General features: G+C 39.0%; 1 protein-coding gene across 1 annotated transcript in view; it reads right to left on the bottom strand.

Moving 5' to 3' along the window:
* The window catches only part of MAOB (monoamine oxidase B), a 129,679-nt gene extending 111,897 nt beyond the window's left edge, over nucleotides 1–17,782 (bottom strand). The window contains exon 1 of the mRNA XM_016218509.2: nucleotides 17,737–17,782. Within this exon, the coding sequence (XP_016073995.2) occupies nucleotides 17,737–17,782 (46 nt within the window). The remainder of the gene's footprint in view (nucleotides 1–17,736) is intronic.
* Nucleotides 17,783–18,638: the final 856 nt, after the last annotated feature.

Here is an 18,638-nt window from a genome sequence, read left to right as displayed (position 1 = left end):
AAACTACATATCTGTTTCAGGGTGCCCCCAGGAAAAAGGCATGCCCTTGGGTGAGTCAGCTCCTCTCAGAAGGACAATTTCCAGAAAGAGACTCAGCTGTGAACCAGCAGCAGCCAACACTCTCAGGAGGTGGGGGACTAACTGTTCTGAAAAAGGCTGGGTAGCCCAGTACAGCATCCACTACACTGCCATTTTAAGGCCAACATTAAAGAGGGTAAAACTGCCCTAGCTGGTTTTGCTCAGTGGTTACAGCGACAGCCTTTAGATTGTAAGTTCCTGGATTCGATTCAGGTCAAGGGCATGTAGCTTGGTTGCAAGCTTAATCCCAAGCCTGGGTGGGAGCATGTGCAGGAGGCAACCAACTGATGTGTCTCCCTCCCATCAATGTTTCTCTTTCTCTCTCTCCTTTCCACTCTCTCTGAAAAGCAATGGAGAAAATATCCTTGAGTGAGGATTAAAATAAATAAATAAATGAACATTTTTTTAAAATAATAAAGAAAAAGAAAAAGAGTGAAACTGAAATCTCGATGCCCTGTGTATATTAGAACATATATTTGTGTCTCAAACACTTAAGCTATATTTTTAAGAAGGAATATTTAAATTGGCAGATTATCTTTCCAATAATTTCTATCACCAAGTCTTCCTTCAGGTCCTTGAGGCCCTGAGGTGAAGCTGCCATCCTTTTCTCCTCTGTGCCATTTGAACCAAATGAACTTCATTAGGGTTCTTTCCCACCAGCCCTCAACATCTCGCCATATGTAACTGTATGTACCTCCCTCCGCTTGATGTGCCCTTCCCATCTGTATATCCCTACATCTAGCCCAATGCTTGGTAAATATGGCTCTTGATAAGGGTATATTGAATGAATGAATCAATCAATCAATCAATCAATCAATTAACAAATCAGCAAACATAACTTCTTTTTCTCCCCTGAAGAAACAATATAGGAAAACACATTTAATGAACAAATATAACTCATTTGAGTGTACGTCTTTGTGTGTGTGCTTATCAGTGCTTAACAAGGACTGTTAGATTTTGACTAACTGGCATAGCATAAAAGGGCTGTTCTGAAAGTCAACTGTATCTTACAGGACTCTTAAATAAATTAAAATCTATCACAGGATTTGAATGCAAACTAGAGAGGAAATTAAAATTTAAACAGGAAACAGCTGTTTGATCAGCTGTTACAACAGACTTTGGACAAAGGTAATATTCACGTATTATCTAGATGGGTAAAAATAATCATAGAAAATTATTTGTTACAGGGCTATTTTCTTTTCTATGCTGAAAGACAACAGAATTATCTAGTTAATTATGTTAAACCTCTAGAAACACAGGATGAACGGTATCCAAAAAATTTTTAAGTAGTATATAAAAAAAATTTGTTCCTGCCCCGCTGGGCGTAGCTCAGCAGTTGAGCATCAGCCTAGGATCCAGGAGGTTGTGGTTTGATTCCCGGTCAAGGCATATGCCTGGGATGCGGGCTCGATCCCTAGTCGGGAGCCATGCAGTGACGACTCTCTCAACATTGATGTTTCTATCTCTCTCTCTCCCTCTCCCATCTTCTCTTTGAAATCAATAAAGATATAGTATATATATGTGTGTGTGTGAAATCAATAAAGATATATCTATGCATGAGCGCATGGGCGAGCGCGCGCATGTGTGTGTGTGTGTATATATTCCTAGTAAGTAATGGTAGGGATAAAACAGTACTTGCAAAAACCAGTTTTTCAACATATTGTAGAGAGCAAAATTTACTTGTCACCAATAAAATTTTATAAAACTAAAGATATTTGTAATTTCTAGTACCTACAACTTCACTACAACTGCAAACAGGTGAAGAACCATGTTTTTTTCTGTATTGTAGTGGAGGGGGAATGTTGGTTTCCTATTGAAGTAATTAAGGAGCCCATAATTAAAATTCCACCATACAGTAAATCTGTAAAACTTTCTTGGGATGACAATTTTGCAATAATTATTAAATGTCTTCGAAGGATTACCAATATTTATTTCTAGGAATTTCCTAAAGAAATAATCAGAATTATGTACAATGGTTTAAGTATAAAGATATTCCTAATAGCTTTAAAATAGTAGAAATTTAGAAATACAGATGTCAGAAACAGGAGATTGGTTAAATAAGTTAAATATAATCATATGAAGTAAGATAAAGTTATCAAAATTGTATAAAAGAGCATTTAAAACATAACTAAATATTCATAATATGCTGTTATTTATTTTAAAAAGGCTACCAATGATGCAGCAAATATGATAGATAGTTTGCAAAAAGAAACTATAGGTGGCAATAGTAACAGTGGTTGGTGTTTTTGTAACATCAATTATAGATAACTTTCTTTCTTTTTTTCCCTTTTCTCTAATTTGTGGATTTTCACAATAAGTACTGTTTCTATTAATTGGTTATATTAAAAAAATATTCTCAGAAAAGCAATCTTTTGCCTACAAAGGAGCCTCCACAAGGCTGTCATCTGACTTCTCATCAAAAACTCTAAAGGACAGAAGGGAATGGCATGAAGTATTGAAAGTAATGCAAAACAAGGAATTGAAACCAAGACTACTCTATCCAGCAAGATTATCATTCAAGATAGATGGTGAAATAGTTTCCCAGACAAAAAAAGGCTAAAGGACTTTATCACTACAAAACCAGCAATTTAACAGGAAATGTTAAAAGGACTGCTGTAATTAGAAGTAGAAACAGAAAGAATGAGAAACATAGGCATAAAGAAATAAAATGGCAGTAGATAAGCATTTTTCAATAATAACCTTAAATGTAAATGGATTAAATGCCCTAATAAAAAGATATAAGGTGGCTGAATGAATAAAAAAACATGACCAAAATATATGCTGTCTACAAGAGACCCACCTCAGAACAAAAGACTCACACAGGATGAGAATGAAGGGGGGGAAAATTTTTTTTCCATGCAAATGAAAATTTTTAAAAAGCTGGGGTAGCAAGACTCATATCAGACAAAATAGACTTCAAAATGAAGATCATAATGAGGGACAAGAAAGGTCATTACATAATACTACAGGGATCAATCCAACAAGAGGATATAAACCTGATAAATATATATGCACCCAATATAAGAGCAGCTAAATTTATAAAAAATACTTCTAGAGGACTTTAAGGGAGAGATCAACAGCAATACAGTCATCCTGGGGAAATTTAACACCCCACTGACTTCACTGGATAGGTCTTCCAGACAAAAAATCAACAAGGAAACAGTGACCTTAAATGACACACTAGATCAAATGGATTTAATTTACATTTACAGAACATTCCACCCCGAAGCTGCAGAATATACATTCTTCTCAAGTGCTCATGGGACATTCTCAAAGGTAGATGACATGTTAGGATACAAAACAAGTCTCCACAAGTTCACGAAGACTGAAAACATATCAAGCATCTTCTCAGACCACAATGGCATGAAATTAGAAATTAGCCACAATAAAAACACTAAAAAGCATTCAAACACATAGAGGCTAAATAGCATGTTTTTAAACAATGCAATTTACCAAAGAGATCAAGAAAGAAATAAAAAACTTCCTGGAAACAAATGAAAATGAACACATAACAACTCCAAATCTATGGGACACAATGAAAGTAGCCCTGTGAAGGAAGTTCATAGCACTACAAGCCTACCTCAAAAAACAAGAAAAACTTCTAATAAGCTCTCTAACCCTACAACTTAAAAATTTAGAAAGAAAACAACAAGAAAAGCCTAGAGTAATAAGGAAGGAAATAATAAAGATCAGAGCAGAAATAAATGACATAAAGACTAAAAAATCAGTACAAAAGATCAATGAAACCAAGAGATGGTTCTTTGAAAAGATAAAGAAGATTGGCGAACCTTTAGCTAGACTCATCAAGAAACAAAGAGGGCCCAAATAAACAAAATCAGAAACAAAAGAGGTGAAATAACAACTGACCCAACAGAAATACAAAGGACTGTAAGAAAATATTATGAACAACTATATTCCACCAAGCTGTATTACCTGGATGAAATGGACAAATTCCTGGAAAAATACAACCTTCCAAAACTCAATCAGGAAGAGTCAGAAAGCCTGAATAGGCCAATAACCGCTGATGAAGTTGAAGCAATAATCAAAGGGCTCCCAGCACACAAAAATCCTGGCCCGGATGGCTTCTCAGGGGAGTTTTACCAAACATTCAAAGAAGAATTAAGTCCTACCCTCCTCAAACTATTTCAAAATATCCAAGATGAAGGAACATTTCCAAACTCTTTTTACGAGGCCCGCATTAGCCTAATTCCAAAACCAGATAAAGACACTGCAAAGAAAGAGAATTATAGGCCAGTATCCCTGATGAATATAGATGCTAAAATCCTCAACAAAATATTAGCAAATCGGATTCAACAATATATTAAAAAGATCATGCATCATGACCAAGTGAGATTTATTCCAGGAGTGCAAGGCTGGTACAATATTCCCAAATCAATAAGCATGATACATCACATAAACAAATTGAAAGACAAAAATCACATGATCATATCAATAGATGCAGAAAAAGCATTTGATAAAATCCAACACCCATTTTTGATAAAAACTCTGAGCAAAGTGGGAAGAGAGGGATCATTACTCAACATAATAAAGGCCATATATGACAAACCTACAGCCAACATCATACTCAAGGGGCAAAAACTAAAACCGTGCCCCTAAGAACGGAAACAAGACAGGGTGTCCACTTTCACCACTCTTATCCAACATAGTATTGGAAGTCCTAGCCACAACTATAAGATAAGAAGAAAACATGAAAGGCATCCAAAGTGGAAAGGAGGAAACAAAATTGTAATTATATGCAGATGACATGACATTGTGCATAGAGAATCCTAAAGACTCCACCAAAAAACTTCTAGATTTAATAAATGAATTCAGCAAGGTAGCAGGATACAAAATTAACATTCAGAAGTCAATGGCATTTTTATATACCAATAACGAACTCTCAGAAAAAGAAATTAAAAAAAAATCCCATTTACCATTGCAACTAAAAAAATAAGATACCTAGGAATAAACTTAGCCAATGATGTAAAAGACCTGTATTCAGAAAACTGCAGGACACTGAAAAAAGAAATAGAGGAAGATATAAACAAATGGAAAAACATAACATGCTAATGCATTGGAAGAATGAACATCATTGAAATGTCCATACTACCCTAAGTAATCTATAAATTCAATGCAATCCTTATTAAAATGCCAACAGCATATTTCACAGATCTAGAACAAACACTTCGAAAATTTATATGGAATGAAAAAGACCCCGAATAGCCAAGGCAATCTTGAAAAAGAAGAACAAAGTTGGAGGGATCACAATACCAAATATCAAGAAATACTACAAAGCCACTGTAATCAAAACAGCTTGGTACTGGCACAAGAACAGGCACATAGATCAGTGGAACAGAACAGAGAACCCAGATATTTACGTACTTCATTATGGTCAATTAATATTTAACATAGGAGGCAAGAACATACAATGGAATAAAGATAGTCTCTTCAATAAATGGTGCTGGGGAAATTGGACAGGTGCATGCAAAAAAGTGAAACTATTCCACCAACTTACACCATACACAAAAGTAAATTCAAAATGGATAAAAGGCTTAAATGTAAGACATGAAACCATAAAAATCCTAGAGGAAAACAGTCAGCAAAACCTCAGACATCTCTTGTAGCAATATGTTTGCTGATACATCTCCCAGGGCAAGGGAAACAAAGGAGAAAAACAAATGGGACTGCATCAAAATAAAAAGCTTCTGCACAGCCCATTGTATGGGAGAAGATATTTGCCAATGACACATCTGATAAAGGGTTAATATTCAAAATATATAAGGAACTCATACAACTTAACAAAAGGAAGACAAACAGCCCAATTAAAAAATGGTCAAAAGACCTAAATAGACACTTCTCCAAAGGGGACATACAAATGGTTAAGAGACATGAAAAAATGCTCAATCACTAATCATCAGAGAGATGCAAATTAAAACCACAATGAGGTATCACTTCACACCTGTCAGAATGCCTACCATCAACAAATCAAGGAACTACAAGTGCTGTTGAGTGTGTGGAGGAAAGGGCACACTAGTACACTGCTGGTGGGAATTCAGACTAGTGCAGCCACTATGGAAAGCAGTATGGAGGTTCCTCAAAAGATTAAAAATTGACCTGCCATTTGACCCAGTGATCCCACTCCTAGGAATTTATCCTAAGAAACCCGAAAAGCCAATCACAAAGAATTTATGCACCCCTATGTTCATAGTAAAGTAATTTACAATAGCCAAGTTCTGGAAACAGCCCAAGTGCCCATCAGCAGGTAAGTGAATAAAAAAACTTTGGGACATTTACACCATGGAACACTGTGCAGTTATAAAAAAGAAGGATCTTTTATCCTTTGGCACAGCATGGAGGGAACTAGAAAGTATTATGCTAAGTGAAATAAGCCAGTCAGTGAAAGACAAGTATCCCATGGTTGTACTTATATGTGAAATATAATAAACAAAATAAACTGATGAACAAAATGGATCCAGAGGCATAGAAGTATGGAACAGACTGAAGGATCTCAGAGGGAAGGTGGGGAGGGGGGAAAGGGGAGGGGAGAGATTAATCAAAGAACTTGTATGTTTATAAGCTTAACCCATGGACACAGACACTGGTCTGGGGAAGGCCTGGGGGGGGGGGGTGGATACGAGGTGGAACGGATCAATGGGGGTAAAAAGGAGACATCTGTAATATTTTCAAGAATATTCAAATAAACAAACAAAACCAAAAAAAAGAAAATTAAAAATAAAAGGGAACGTAAATAAATAAATAAATAAAAATAAAATATATTCTCACTTCTCAAAAAAGTCCTTAAACTGTGAATTACCAAGAAGGATTTTTATTTCATCTTTCATTTACATTATTGCTCTTTCTTCTTAAAAATTTTTGACGGAATCTTAGTTATTAATTAATTCAGTTATTAATTCTTCACTGTATCCGACATCTGAAAAAGAGGCCCTGTTGGATAACAAAAAGTCATCCCAAGAGCCTTTTGTTCTTTCCAGTAAAAAATTGGAAAACAACCTAAAGAAGGGAGGTCTAATTAAAAATATAATTATAAAGACAGTTTAAGACAAAAACACAACTGGAATCACAGGAATAAAAAATAGCCCCAACTCGCAAAGATGAGGTCAGGATTCCAAATTCAGTATAACAGAATCATTGGAAATGTTTTCAAAGTAAACCAAAAGGGAGGATTTTTTAGCCTTGAAGAAAAGCAAATAAAACTAACTAGATCTAACAGGTCACTTTTACCATTGTACAATCCTGATAAATGATGATGATGATGGGGCCAGATGAAAAATGTCCTCGGTAAGAGATGACTAACATAAGAAGATCAAGAGCTTAAACTTTGGACATGATGTAGAAATTAACTAGAATATGACATTTAAAATGCTATTAAGTGGAGACTATGGTAATATGACTAATATTTGAAAGGTCAGACATAACCAAAGATGCTTTCTGATTGTACCCTCTCTCACAAAACAATAGATTTCAATGACATCTTTTATATAACAAATTGGATGAACCATTCACTTTGTGTTTGAGATTGCCCAAGATGTGTGTTTGTCATTTACTAAATTGGGTCAAAGCTTTGGGAAGAAGATTTCTTTGATTTTATATTTTAAGCAAAAATTTAAATACTGTCAAGTCCTTTAATTCCAATGATAAAACTTTAGAGAGAAAACATTAATTATTTTTTGTGACACTTTTTTTTCTAGGTGGGGTCTCAGCAAAACAGAAGAAAGCAAAGCATGCCTCTGAGGACTTCCTCCTTCCCATTCTTGCCTCTCCTCTTGCAACCTGCCTTGAGGGTCTAGATAAGCCAATTTATTATAATCAGCTGATCACCTCTCAACCTGTTCCTGAATTTCTATCCATCTCTTGGCTTCCCTGGCTTTAGGGTTGCCCCCTTTCACCTATCAGGCACATAACTATTCACTTTATCTTTATAGCATAAATTTTCAATGGCTCCCAATTTCCTACCACAGAAAAATATAATTACTAACTTTGTTTTTCAATGTGTCATTGTTTGATCCAGCTCTTTTACTATTAACTTTATTACTCATATCTCCCCATCCTATTATAGTCTTGCTGGGCTTTCTACCTTCCTATAAATAGAAATATCAGTTGTTACCTGGAGCTTGTGGCCCTATGGTTTATATTATTCATCTAATCTTTAAAGCCTCTCTCTTCTTGTCTACCCACCCAAACCTTAACTGCTTTTCAAGACTCATTTGAATTCAACTCTTTATACAGCAAGAGTAGAGGGGGCTTTTTGGACACTGTTTGACAATCCAATATGGAGTTTCTGTCAGCCATGACAGTTATGTCAAGTCTCATGATGCCTAGAATTGAGGTAATGGGGTGTAATGGGAATGCCCTGTGGGATGGTCCAGACTGCCCAGAACCACAAGTCTGGATCCTTGGATAAGGGATCCATCTGGACACGGATATGAATGTGACCACTGAGGGAAATAAGAACCCAAAGCTTTGACCATTCCTTGCTTGAGTTTGGCTGTACCATGGGTCACTCTCGGAGCCCAACAGGACTTGACTCTACTGGATACATGCCTTCCGGCTTGAGACCAACGCATGCCTTGCCATCCACAAAGGCCGACAGCGATCTGGCCAGTGATCCAGCCTTCCCTCTAGATGCTTGCTCTGCACATTCTACCAGGTAAACTCCCACTTTCTGTGTGTAAACTGCATGTAAATCTATTGGCTTGTTGAGGAGGTTTCCCTTAGTAAGCCTGGCATTATGGAAAGACAAATGTGTGTGAGTGACTCCTTTCTGGGCTGCTCTCTTGCTCACAACACACTCCCTTTTGATTTTCTATAGTACCTTTGTTTACTGAGTTAACTGAGGGGATTGAAGATGGATCCATTTTGTGAACATGAAAGTAGGACATAGAAACAGTGCTTTCAAAGTATTAGTTATTTTTACTTGCCACTCAACACTATTTGGTCAGGTTCTTGTTCCAATTGAACTTCTTCATAAATCTGGGGTGCATCCCCCAGGGCAGTAATTTTATTCAAAAGAAGTGGCAGTGGGGCTAGCCTTTTGGCCTCTCTGGTCTGCTTTTCCTTGGACAGAAAACCAGGCTTTCTCACTAGTAGCTAAAACCTCTAAAGATGCTATCATCTTCAGTCACCAATGACTCTAATAAAGCAAACTTTTTTTTTAGTTCAGAATAAGTTTATGTGATTTGGATGTTCAAATTTACAAAAGACTTTCATATTATTATACCCCCTCTATTAAGGGAAATAATGACTTTTATGCATAGACATTACTAAAAAGCTAAGTCTAACAAACTTGGGCCTTTCCAAAATGGTAATTCTGCCCATTTAACCTGAGTAAATCTCAAATGCATTATTTTATGGGGGGGGAGGGGGACAATCATTGTGACCACAGCCTCTAAACTTGGCTCATTTGGGGGGCTTAGAAGAGTACTCGATCTTGTGCATTTCCAGGATCCCCTTAGTTAAGTACTGTCAGTTCACTGTTAAAAATAGCAGAGTTAACATTTATTGAGGATTCCAGGAGTTAGCCCCAGGACCATCATTCCATTTTAGAAGCGAGGATCTGGAGGCTGAGGAAGTAGGTAAGGAGCCCAAACTCCAGTGAGGGACATAGATAGGGTTTGAACTATTTAACTTCTGTGTTACTCTGCTTCCTCTAGGAGGTAAAAGGTTTGCTCCATTCTTTCTGTAGGTTTCTGATTGTGGAGCTTATCTTCTCTGGGTACAAAGCCTGAGAAGACCCATGATCCTGACCAAGGGATTCTACCAATTTCTGGGTCTAAGTAGACTGGGTTCCTTGCTAAACACCAGAGATAGAGAAATACATCTTACAAAGTCCTGGGATTTGGGCAGCTTATGGTCAGGTGAGGGATCACAGATGCTTAAAGAGGTAATTAAAATTAGAGGTGGTAAATGAGACGTAGTAATAGAGATACGCGTGGAACACTGCTAAGACTATAAATATAATGCCATCAAATACAAAGATGAAACTGAAGTTAGTGGTAGCTTTGATATAGGGTCACATGCAATAGTACACATGTCATTTGTCCCAGATACTGAATGACATCTGCCATTATCTTACTATCTTGTTACCTAAAATAATTTTAGAAGTTCTAATTCAATGTACATCAGTCAAATGCATATGTAGTTTGAGTTTTGATAGGAATAAAGAAATGTACTAACATATTAGAATTTGGTGATAACATACTAGTTGTCATTATTGATACCTGGAGAAATAATACTTGACACTGAAACATTACAGGGACTTTACTATGTCATGAAACATGGAAATATTACTGAGGTACAAAATGTTAGAGAGGTAAGTTAGAAACTAAATTATCTCTTCAAGTTCATAGGATAAATTTGACCCAGGGGCCACCTTTGTATTTATTATCAGAAATTCAAGAATCATTAAAACAGTTGACTTTCCAGTTATAAGCCATAATATGTTTTAAAACAACTTTGATGACATACATATCAGTTGCATAAGGTAACCACTTTACTAAAATCCTCTCAATGCATGTGTCTTTGCATCCATGTGAGTGTGAAAAAATGATATCAAAACAAATTATAAGTTCCTGTTACAGAGAAAATGGTTGCTCTGATAACGGGCAATGGTTAAGGGCCCAGAACTAGCTGCTCCTGTAATGACATTTTCAACAGGAGCAGAAGAAATCCACTAGGAAAATGAATGCTAAATTGAGTAATAGTGAGGTGATCCTAGTATTAATACTAAATGAGTTAGAAATCTTCATATAGAAATGTTTTTTGCATTTAAAATTGTTGACATATTTATCTCTTAAATATATTAAAAATAATTAGAATTTAAGGTTTTTCTTTAAATTTAGCTGCTGGCTTTCTTGTATCACCTACATTAACAAAGCATATGCAAGCCAAGAAAGCAGGGCAGAGAAGCAGCATCCCCATTACATGATATTTTGTGTGTGCATGTACGTATGTGTATACACAGGCACTAGCCACTTCATCAACACAAAATTTGACAGTGGAGTCAGGTGGCACACTGGCCCTTCAGACCCACTAGTGGTTGGTGGCTCCTCTTTCAGCCTAATTAACAATAAAAACCAACATCTACTGTTTCGTTGCCTAATGCCCAGTCCCACTCCAAGCACTTTACATGCTTTTTCTCTTTTAATCCTCTCAACCACTTTTTGAAGTAGATACCATTATTATCTTTGTTTTCCAGATGAGAAAACCAAAGCCTGGAAAGGTTACTGGTTTTGCTTAAGGTGGCACAACTAGTTAGCGGTGCAACCGGGGTACACACCATGATCTTAACCTCTGTATTCTACCACTGCCCCTGATGATAGGAAGCCTAGACCTCAACACTCAGCCAAAGAAAGAAACTGTCACCATTGATAATAGTCAAGCCCAAGCTTTAAAAATGCCCTGGTAAATTCTGAGATTATATAAAGAACTAGAAATTGTGACTCTAGTGGCACCTGGCTCAGCCCACATGACCTACCAAGCATACCCCTCCCACTAATGTGCTCCAGGTAATAGAATTAAGAGAAGGAACAGGGCTTTGTCATTTTAAACCCTCACAGAGCTGTTGTGAAAAGTCAAATTACTAACACCTTGTTCAGCATGAAGACAGTGCTCAACATGCTAACTTAACTTACTATTTAATAAACAATATTAATTATAATATTATCATTTATTATTAATACATTCATTACTTATTTTAATTAAGATGAGAGTCAGGTGGCTGAAGTGAGGACCAGGTCAAAATCAGAATAACAACAAGACTGTAGTGATGGTGAAATAGAGATCTTAGGCTTTCAGAATTTCTCCTGATGAGGAACACAGTGGGTTCCAGATCTATGGTGAGCCTGAGCTCCTTAGGCTCCTTGCTGGATGAAATAAAAGAATGGGGTGGAGCAGGAATGGACTGGAACCAAGCAGGTTCCTGTCAATGCCTGCACATATACCTTGAATCCTGTGACACATTATAAATATCTCACAGCAAGGAAAATTATTGATTGATGAAAAGGAAGAAATGACTACACAAAAATGTCTACTTCTGCTCCCATAAATAGAAAAGCCCAAGAAAATAAACAAGGATAGATTTTTCCAAAAGGTACAAGCTGAAGTTATGACTACTATGTACAGTCCTTCATGTACATTTCATCTAATCCTAGCACAGCATACAATCCTTCATGTGCATCCTTTCTAATCCTCTGCTATAAAGTCATTTGAAGCCTCATCTTAAAGGTCAGGCAGCTGAAAAACAAAAAGGTTGTGGAACTTTTAAGGTGACAGTAGACAAGTACAGGAAATGGAATTGATAACGCATCTGTTTGACACCAAAGTATATGCTCTTTTTACTTTGCCATACAGCCTCTCTATATCCTCCCTTTGAATGGGATATCCAAATTACTAAGTACTTCTACACAATTACTTTTTAAAAAACATTCAGGGGGACTATAGGAGCCTAGGGATGTTCTCCATCTTTCTTCATCCAAGATGAGGAGGTGGTTTTGCCATTAACACATAGGCCATATCCGTCTACCCCGTCGCACACTCAACTCATGATCCCTGTGGGCCATCTCTGACATTCCCTGCCCAGAGCAGTCCTGGCAGCTGCAGCAGGCTTGCTCTTCTGGGTGCACAGATCACCTGCCAGGTGTTGCTTAAATTTTGAAGGCTGGTTCCAACTCTTTCAGGATCTTAGCCAAGAGCCTGCCGCCCTCAGGTTGCTGAATCTCCTCTCTCAAGCCTGGCAGACACTTTCTCCTTTCTGCTTTGAGTTTCCCTTTTTATCAGTTTTTATTTTAAGGACTGAGCAAGAGCCAGTCTAGAATTGCAAAAGATAGTTTCCATGGTTCCACCAGCCCAAACACTAAAATCAAGCACAGAAACAATGAGCTGCGGTCCAGTTCCATCTGGAAAATGGAACTGCCAAGGCTCCAGAGATGACCTGCTTTTTGGGTTAAAGATGTATCAGTAGGTATGCATCTAGATACCACACACATTTCTAAAATGCTGTTTCACAATCACCTTGGAATTTTTCAAACAGCAAAAAAAGAAGTTATACATTAACCAACAATACCTCCAGTACATCTCTATTTATCTCAGTGGGAGTGACTAAAATTTGCTGACAGCTTAAAAAAAACTATCAGAGAATTATCAGAATGTATCAAGTTTAATAATTAACAAAGTTTAAAAATCAGAATCAAATTCAGACACTTTTAAATATAAATCATTGAGTCAGTCACCTAACTAATTCTAAAATTCTGATTTTACCATGTTTCTTATTCTTAACATGATTTGGCAGGAAATGCAAAAGAGTTGGTAGTAAATGGATGTTAATTTCAGATCCAATCAATTGCTACTTTGTTGGTGTAAAGTTCATTAATTCAACATATTGGGCCAGGAAGAGCTTTGGAGCTGGGGCTTGGCAGTTCCCTGGGGGAAAAAAGATACCTTTCTGGGATCCAGAGGCTTACAGTCTAGTGGGAAAGGTACTGAATATACAGGCATACCCCGGATATGATATATTGTGGGTTCAGTTCCAGACCACTACAATAAAGTGAATAAAGCAAGAAAGCAAGTCAAATGAATTTTTTGGATTCCCAGTGCATATAAAAGTTCTGTTTACGCTATACAGTAGTCTACTAAGTGTGCAATAGCTTTATATCTTTAAAAAACAATCATACCTTAATTGAAAAATGCTTTATTGCTAAAGAATGCTAACTATCATCTGAGCCTGTTGGAAAAATGGCACCAATAGACTTGCTTGACATAGGATTGCTACAAACTTTCAATTTGTAAAAAACACACTATCTGCAAAGCACAATAAAGCAAAGTGCAATAAAACAAAGTATGTCTGTAATCACACTAATAAGTGAACAATTGAAAACTCATGGAAAAGAACAAAGTGGCAGAGGCGTGTTAAACAGAGACATCTAATCCCATCTGGGGGGATTCAAGAAGGCTATACTGGGAAATAACATCTGAGTTAAGATCTGAGGTTAACAAAGTGTTTTCCAGTTTCTCAGTTTCCTCATCTCTCTCATCAAACTATGGAGAATGACTTCCTTCATGTAGTGGAAATAAGCACCCTCTCTTCCAAGTCTGTCCCAGACCTCCTCTCTTCTCTCCACACTCTTGGTTTAGGTGATTTGATTTACTTCAGTGACTTCTACCAACACTTCTCTGTAAAACCTGCTTCTTCCCTGAATTTCTACCTGCTAGACATCTCTCCCTGGATGTCCTTCCAACACCTCCAACTCCAGATGTCTCATCTTTCATAAAAGCCTGCTATCCTCTTCCTCATGTCCCTCCTTTTGTTAACACTGTCACTTGACACATGTCACTTTGTGAATGAAAAATCCTCAGTGGCCGTTCAATAAACACAGAAAGAACTAAACTTTTTGATGATGACATACAATACTCCCCACAATTCATCCCAACTGACCTTTATAGTTTGGCCTCCTACCAGACCCAACAACTCTCAACACTGAAGTTCTCAAGGTTTTCTAAGCATGCTACCATGTTTTTTCAAATATTTGTGATTTTGTAAATTAATGAATTTTTTTTAAATTATAGTTGAAATATATTAGTTTCAGGTGTACAACATAAGGATTGACATTTATGTACCTTCCAAAGTGATCACCATGATAAGTCTAGTAACCATCTGCTACCATACAAAGTTATTATGATATTATTGACTATATTCTTTATGCTGTACGTTACAACATTACAACCCCATAACTTATTTATTTTATAACTGGAAATGTGTCCTCTTAATCCCATTCATCTTTTTTTTAAAAATTTATTGATTGGAGAGAGAGATTGATTTGTTGTTTCACTCATTTATGCATTCATTGGTTGATTCTTTTTGTGTGTTTTTTTTTCCATTGATCTTTAGAGAGAGTGAAAGGGAGGGAGTAAAGAGGGGAGAGAGAAAGAGAGAGAGAGAGAGAGAGAGAGAGAAACATCGATGTGAGAGAGACACACCAATTGGTTGCCTCCCACAGAGCCAGGGACTGAATCTGCAACTGAAGTATGTGCCCTTGACAGGGAATCGAACCCCTGACCCTTCGATCTGCTGGCCAATGTTCTAACCCCTAAGCCAAACTGACCAGGGCCATTGGTTGATTCTTGTATGTGCCCTGATCGGGGATTGAACCCACATCCTTGGTGTATCAGGATGATGCTCTAACCAACTGAGCTACCTGGCCAGGGCCCATTCACCTTTTTTTTGCATATCTCTCCACCTACCCTCCCCTTTGAAGCTGTTCCTTAGCTTACAATGCATTCTTCATCTAGTCCTCTGGTGAATTCATATTCATTCTTTAGGACCTACTTCAACTGTCACCTCCTCTGTGAAGTCTGCCCAGATTTTCTCAGACAGAGTTCAACGTTCTCTCCAATCGCTTACTCTAGAACTTTTTGCATGCACTACCAAAGCATCTATCATCATAGGTCACTAGTATTAATTTTTCATGACTCTGCCTGCCGCATCAACTTGTGAGCACCTCAGGGGCAACGGCCCTGTATAATTCACTTTTCATTCTCTTGGGTGGGGATAAGATGTGGGACAGGAAGTAAATGTTCATTGAATGAATGAAAAATGAATGAATTAATGAATAGACCTTTCTTGTGGCACATACCGCTTTCTATCTTATATTGCCTTTGTTTGGGTATCTCATCCCCCTTCTTGGATTTACAAATCTCCATGGCAATAACAATGTGATCCATTTTTGTATTCCTTACCACAGCCTACCTTCATGACTACTGTTTGAATAAATGAGAAAAACTCTTGTAGGACATTATGTCATATGTCAAAATTGCAAAGCTATCTTCACACTCATTGCTTCACTTGATCTTCACAATAACGCTAGCCATGACAAATTGATCTAGCAATGACAAATTGGTGTTATTCTCATGTCACAGATAAAATAATTGAGTAAAACCTTGGAACCCTGCTTTCTTGTTTTTTAGAACAATGGCCTATTCCATGTAATGTTCTTAAGAAAAGGAAGATCTGTTCAGAAGTCCCCCTTTTTGAGAGTTTGGGGGTGAATGTAGAGATTCACCACCGCTTGTAAAAATAGCTAAGTCCTTATCTATTCTTCCCATATGAGTATAACATAAATAACTTGAGTGAGCTTGGAATACAAATCAGAAAGGGCAAAATAAGGGGGGGGATAAAAGAATCTGAACCCTTTAGACATGCTTTGGGCAAGAAAAATACTTTGGGGGTCCAGAAAGAGAATCTTCAGCTTCTATAACATGGGATGCTTTGAAAGGCAGCATCAAGGAACTCTTAGTAATACTTTCTAAAACACCGAGGTGTGCTTTTAAGCCCAAGTTCCTCCAAGAGAGAAGATATCAAAAATGCTGAAAGAAAACTAAATTTATATAGCTTTGTCCCACCTCAGCATGCTGTTGTGTTTATGCATCTATGTACCTGCAGCACCGGGCACAAAGCCTGGCATGGGTGAGCTGAGGAGAGCCAGGCAAACAGAAGTGGTAGCCTGAGATCTGACTTAAAGGTGAGGGAGGCTGAAGTGGAGGAAGCTGCCCAAGGTCCAGGGTGAGCACTGAACACCCAATCCCTTGGTTTCTCAACAGGCAGGGCAGACTCAGAGCACCAGCCTCACAGGGAGCAAGGCCAAACCCTGCTCCTGAAATCTGGTGAGAATAAGTCTTAACCAACACATCCATGGGTGTCCTGTTTATTGCTCAAGCACCAGGAGGCCTTGGGAGTGTGGACAAAGCATCCCCAGTGGTCTATTAAACAGGCTGTTCTGGAATCACTGTTTATTCCCACTGACCTCACCCTATATGATCTGACTGACCTTCCACAGAGGGTCAGTTCCCCCAGTGACCCTATCTTTCTTTCGGACTTCTGTTTTTTGGAGCCCCTCCTGTGAGAATGGGACCCCCCACCCCCCTTTCTGAGAGGTAGGCTCTGTCCCTATCCCTGCCAGATATGGGCTGGGCCAAAGAGCCAAGTTTTTCCACCTCAGCAGCTTGTGTTAGTGGGGGCAGGGGGGCAGGACGGGGGTGGGGGTAGGAGGAGAAGGTGAGAGGAGAAGAGACACTGGCCAAGAACACCCTGCAGCTCCAGGTAGACCCGTGACAATCATGGAACCACAAAGAATCTAGGTGAGGACAGTCTTTGGCAATCGATTGCCCTGGAGTCCAACTCCTTTCTGAACCCGGAGCTGTTCAAGGTCGTTTTCCTTGTGTCAGGATAATAATACGTTGTGGTGCAAGCCTGCTCCAAGTGTGGGTGTGGAGTGTCCAGGTCAGGTTGGAGCAAATGGCTAACCGTTGCTTAGAGCAAGTGACAGACCTTTGCACTAACCCGAAGTAGGAACCTCTCTCTTTCCCTCCACCTTTCCCCTTGCTTTGAAAATTATATCAAACATAGGCTTGGCAGCCATCCAAGGGAGAAATTAGAAGTCTTGCCCCAGACCTTCAGCAGACTTCCGGCCCCATGCTTCTATCCAGGGGCGCACCAAATCTTCCCCCTGAGGGAGGGTTCTGTGCGCGGCGCTCTGGACACTCTAGCTCCCAGTCAGTGCACGGATAATTTAGGGGCTCGTGGAGGCAGTCCCTGCCCATGGCCACCCAGCGCTGGAGGAAGAGAAAAGGCGCTCAGCCGCAACTGACCTGAGATTCCGCCCCCCACCACGACCACGTCACATTTGCTGCTCATGGCGCTCGTCCCTCTCCAGGCTGCCTTGGTTCCTGCTGCTCTGGTCTCTGGGTCTTGGCCCCAGCCCGCCGCGCTGCCCCTGCGCACTGCTGCCTCGCCGAGCCTTTATATTGCCCGCCCAGGACTCCAGGGAGCCGAGCCCCGCCCGCGGATCCACCCCGCTGGCTGGGTGGAGCCCTTGGCCACTGACCCCGCCCGCGGAGCCACCGCAGAGACCAACGGGAGGGTGGGCTCCTGGGTGAAGAGGTAGCCTGGAGCCTTCAGAAACCCTTCCCTGGAGCGGCCACCCCTTGGCCTTCTGCACGGTATTTTCCCATCAGCTTCCCTAGTGCGAGATTGATTTTGGGGGTTGGGAGGATGGCACATTGGGTGTTTTCTTCCAGCATCCCAATTACTCCCCGGAATGGAGCAATACAGATGAAAGCAAATATTAAATGAGCTCTTTCCAGATACCAGGCACCTTACTAAGTGCTTTACATTGCATGATTCCAGTTAAACCTTACAACTCATTTTACAGATGAGGAAAGTTAGATAAAGTAGTTAGTTAGGGGTGAAGGCAAGATAAAAAGTTAGAAAGAAAAAAAAAAAGCACAGTAAGATTCTGAGACCCACTTTGACTTACCACACAGTATTGTCATTATCTTGGCATATACTTGAGTGGGATTCTCAGACCTCTCATATTCCTTTCAAATACCCACTTCTTTCCCCATTCCTCCTGCCCCTATGCCCACAATTAACTCAAAAGGTTCATCCCTAGTATTGCCAATGCAGAACTTAAATTGCCTCACTTTTGCAATGATCGAAATAGCTGGGAGCTGTTGAGTCAGGAACCTAGGAAACTGGTGGTGACAGGGGC

Source organism: Miniopterus natalensis, chromosome X (genome assembly GCF_054644295.1).
Source record: "Miniopterus natalensis isolate mMinNat1 chromosome X, mMinNat1.hap1, whole genome shotgun sequence".
NCBI classification, from domain to species: Eukaryota; Metazoa; Chordata; class Mammalia; order Chiroptera; family Miniopteridae; genus Miniopterus; species Miniopterus natalensis.
This window is presented reverse-complemented; position numbering and strand designations above follow the sequence as displayed.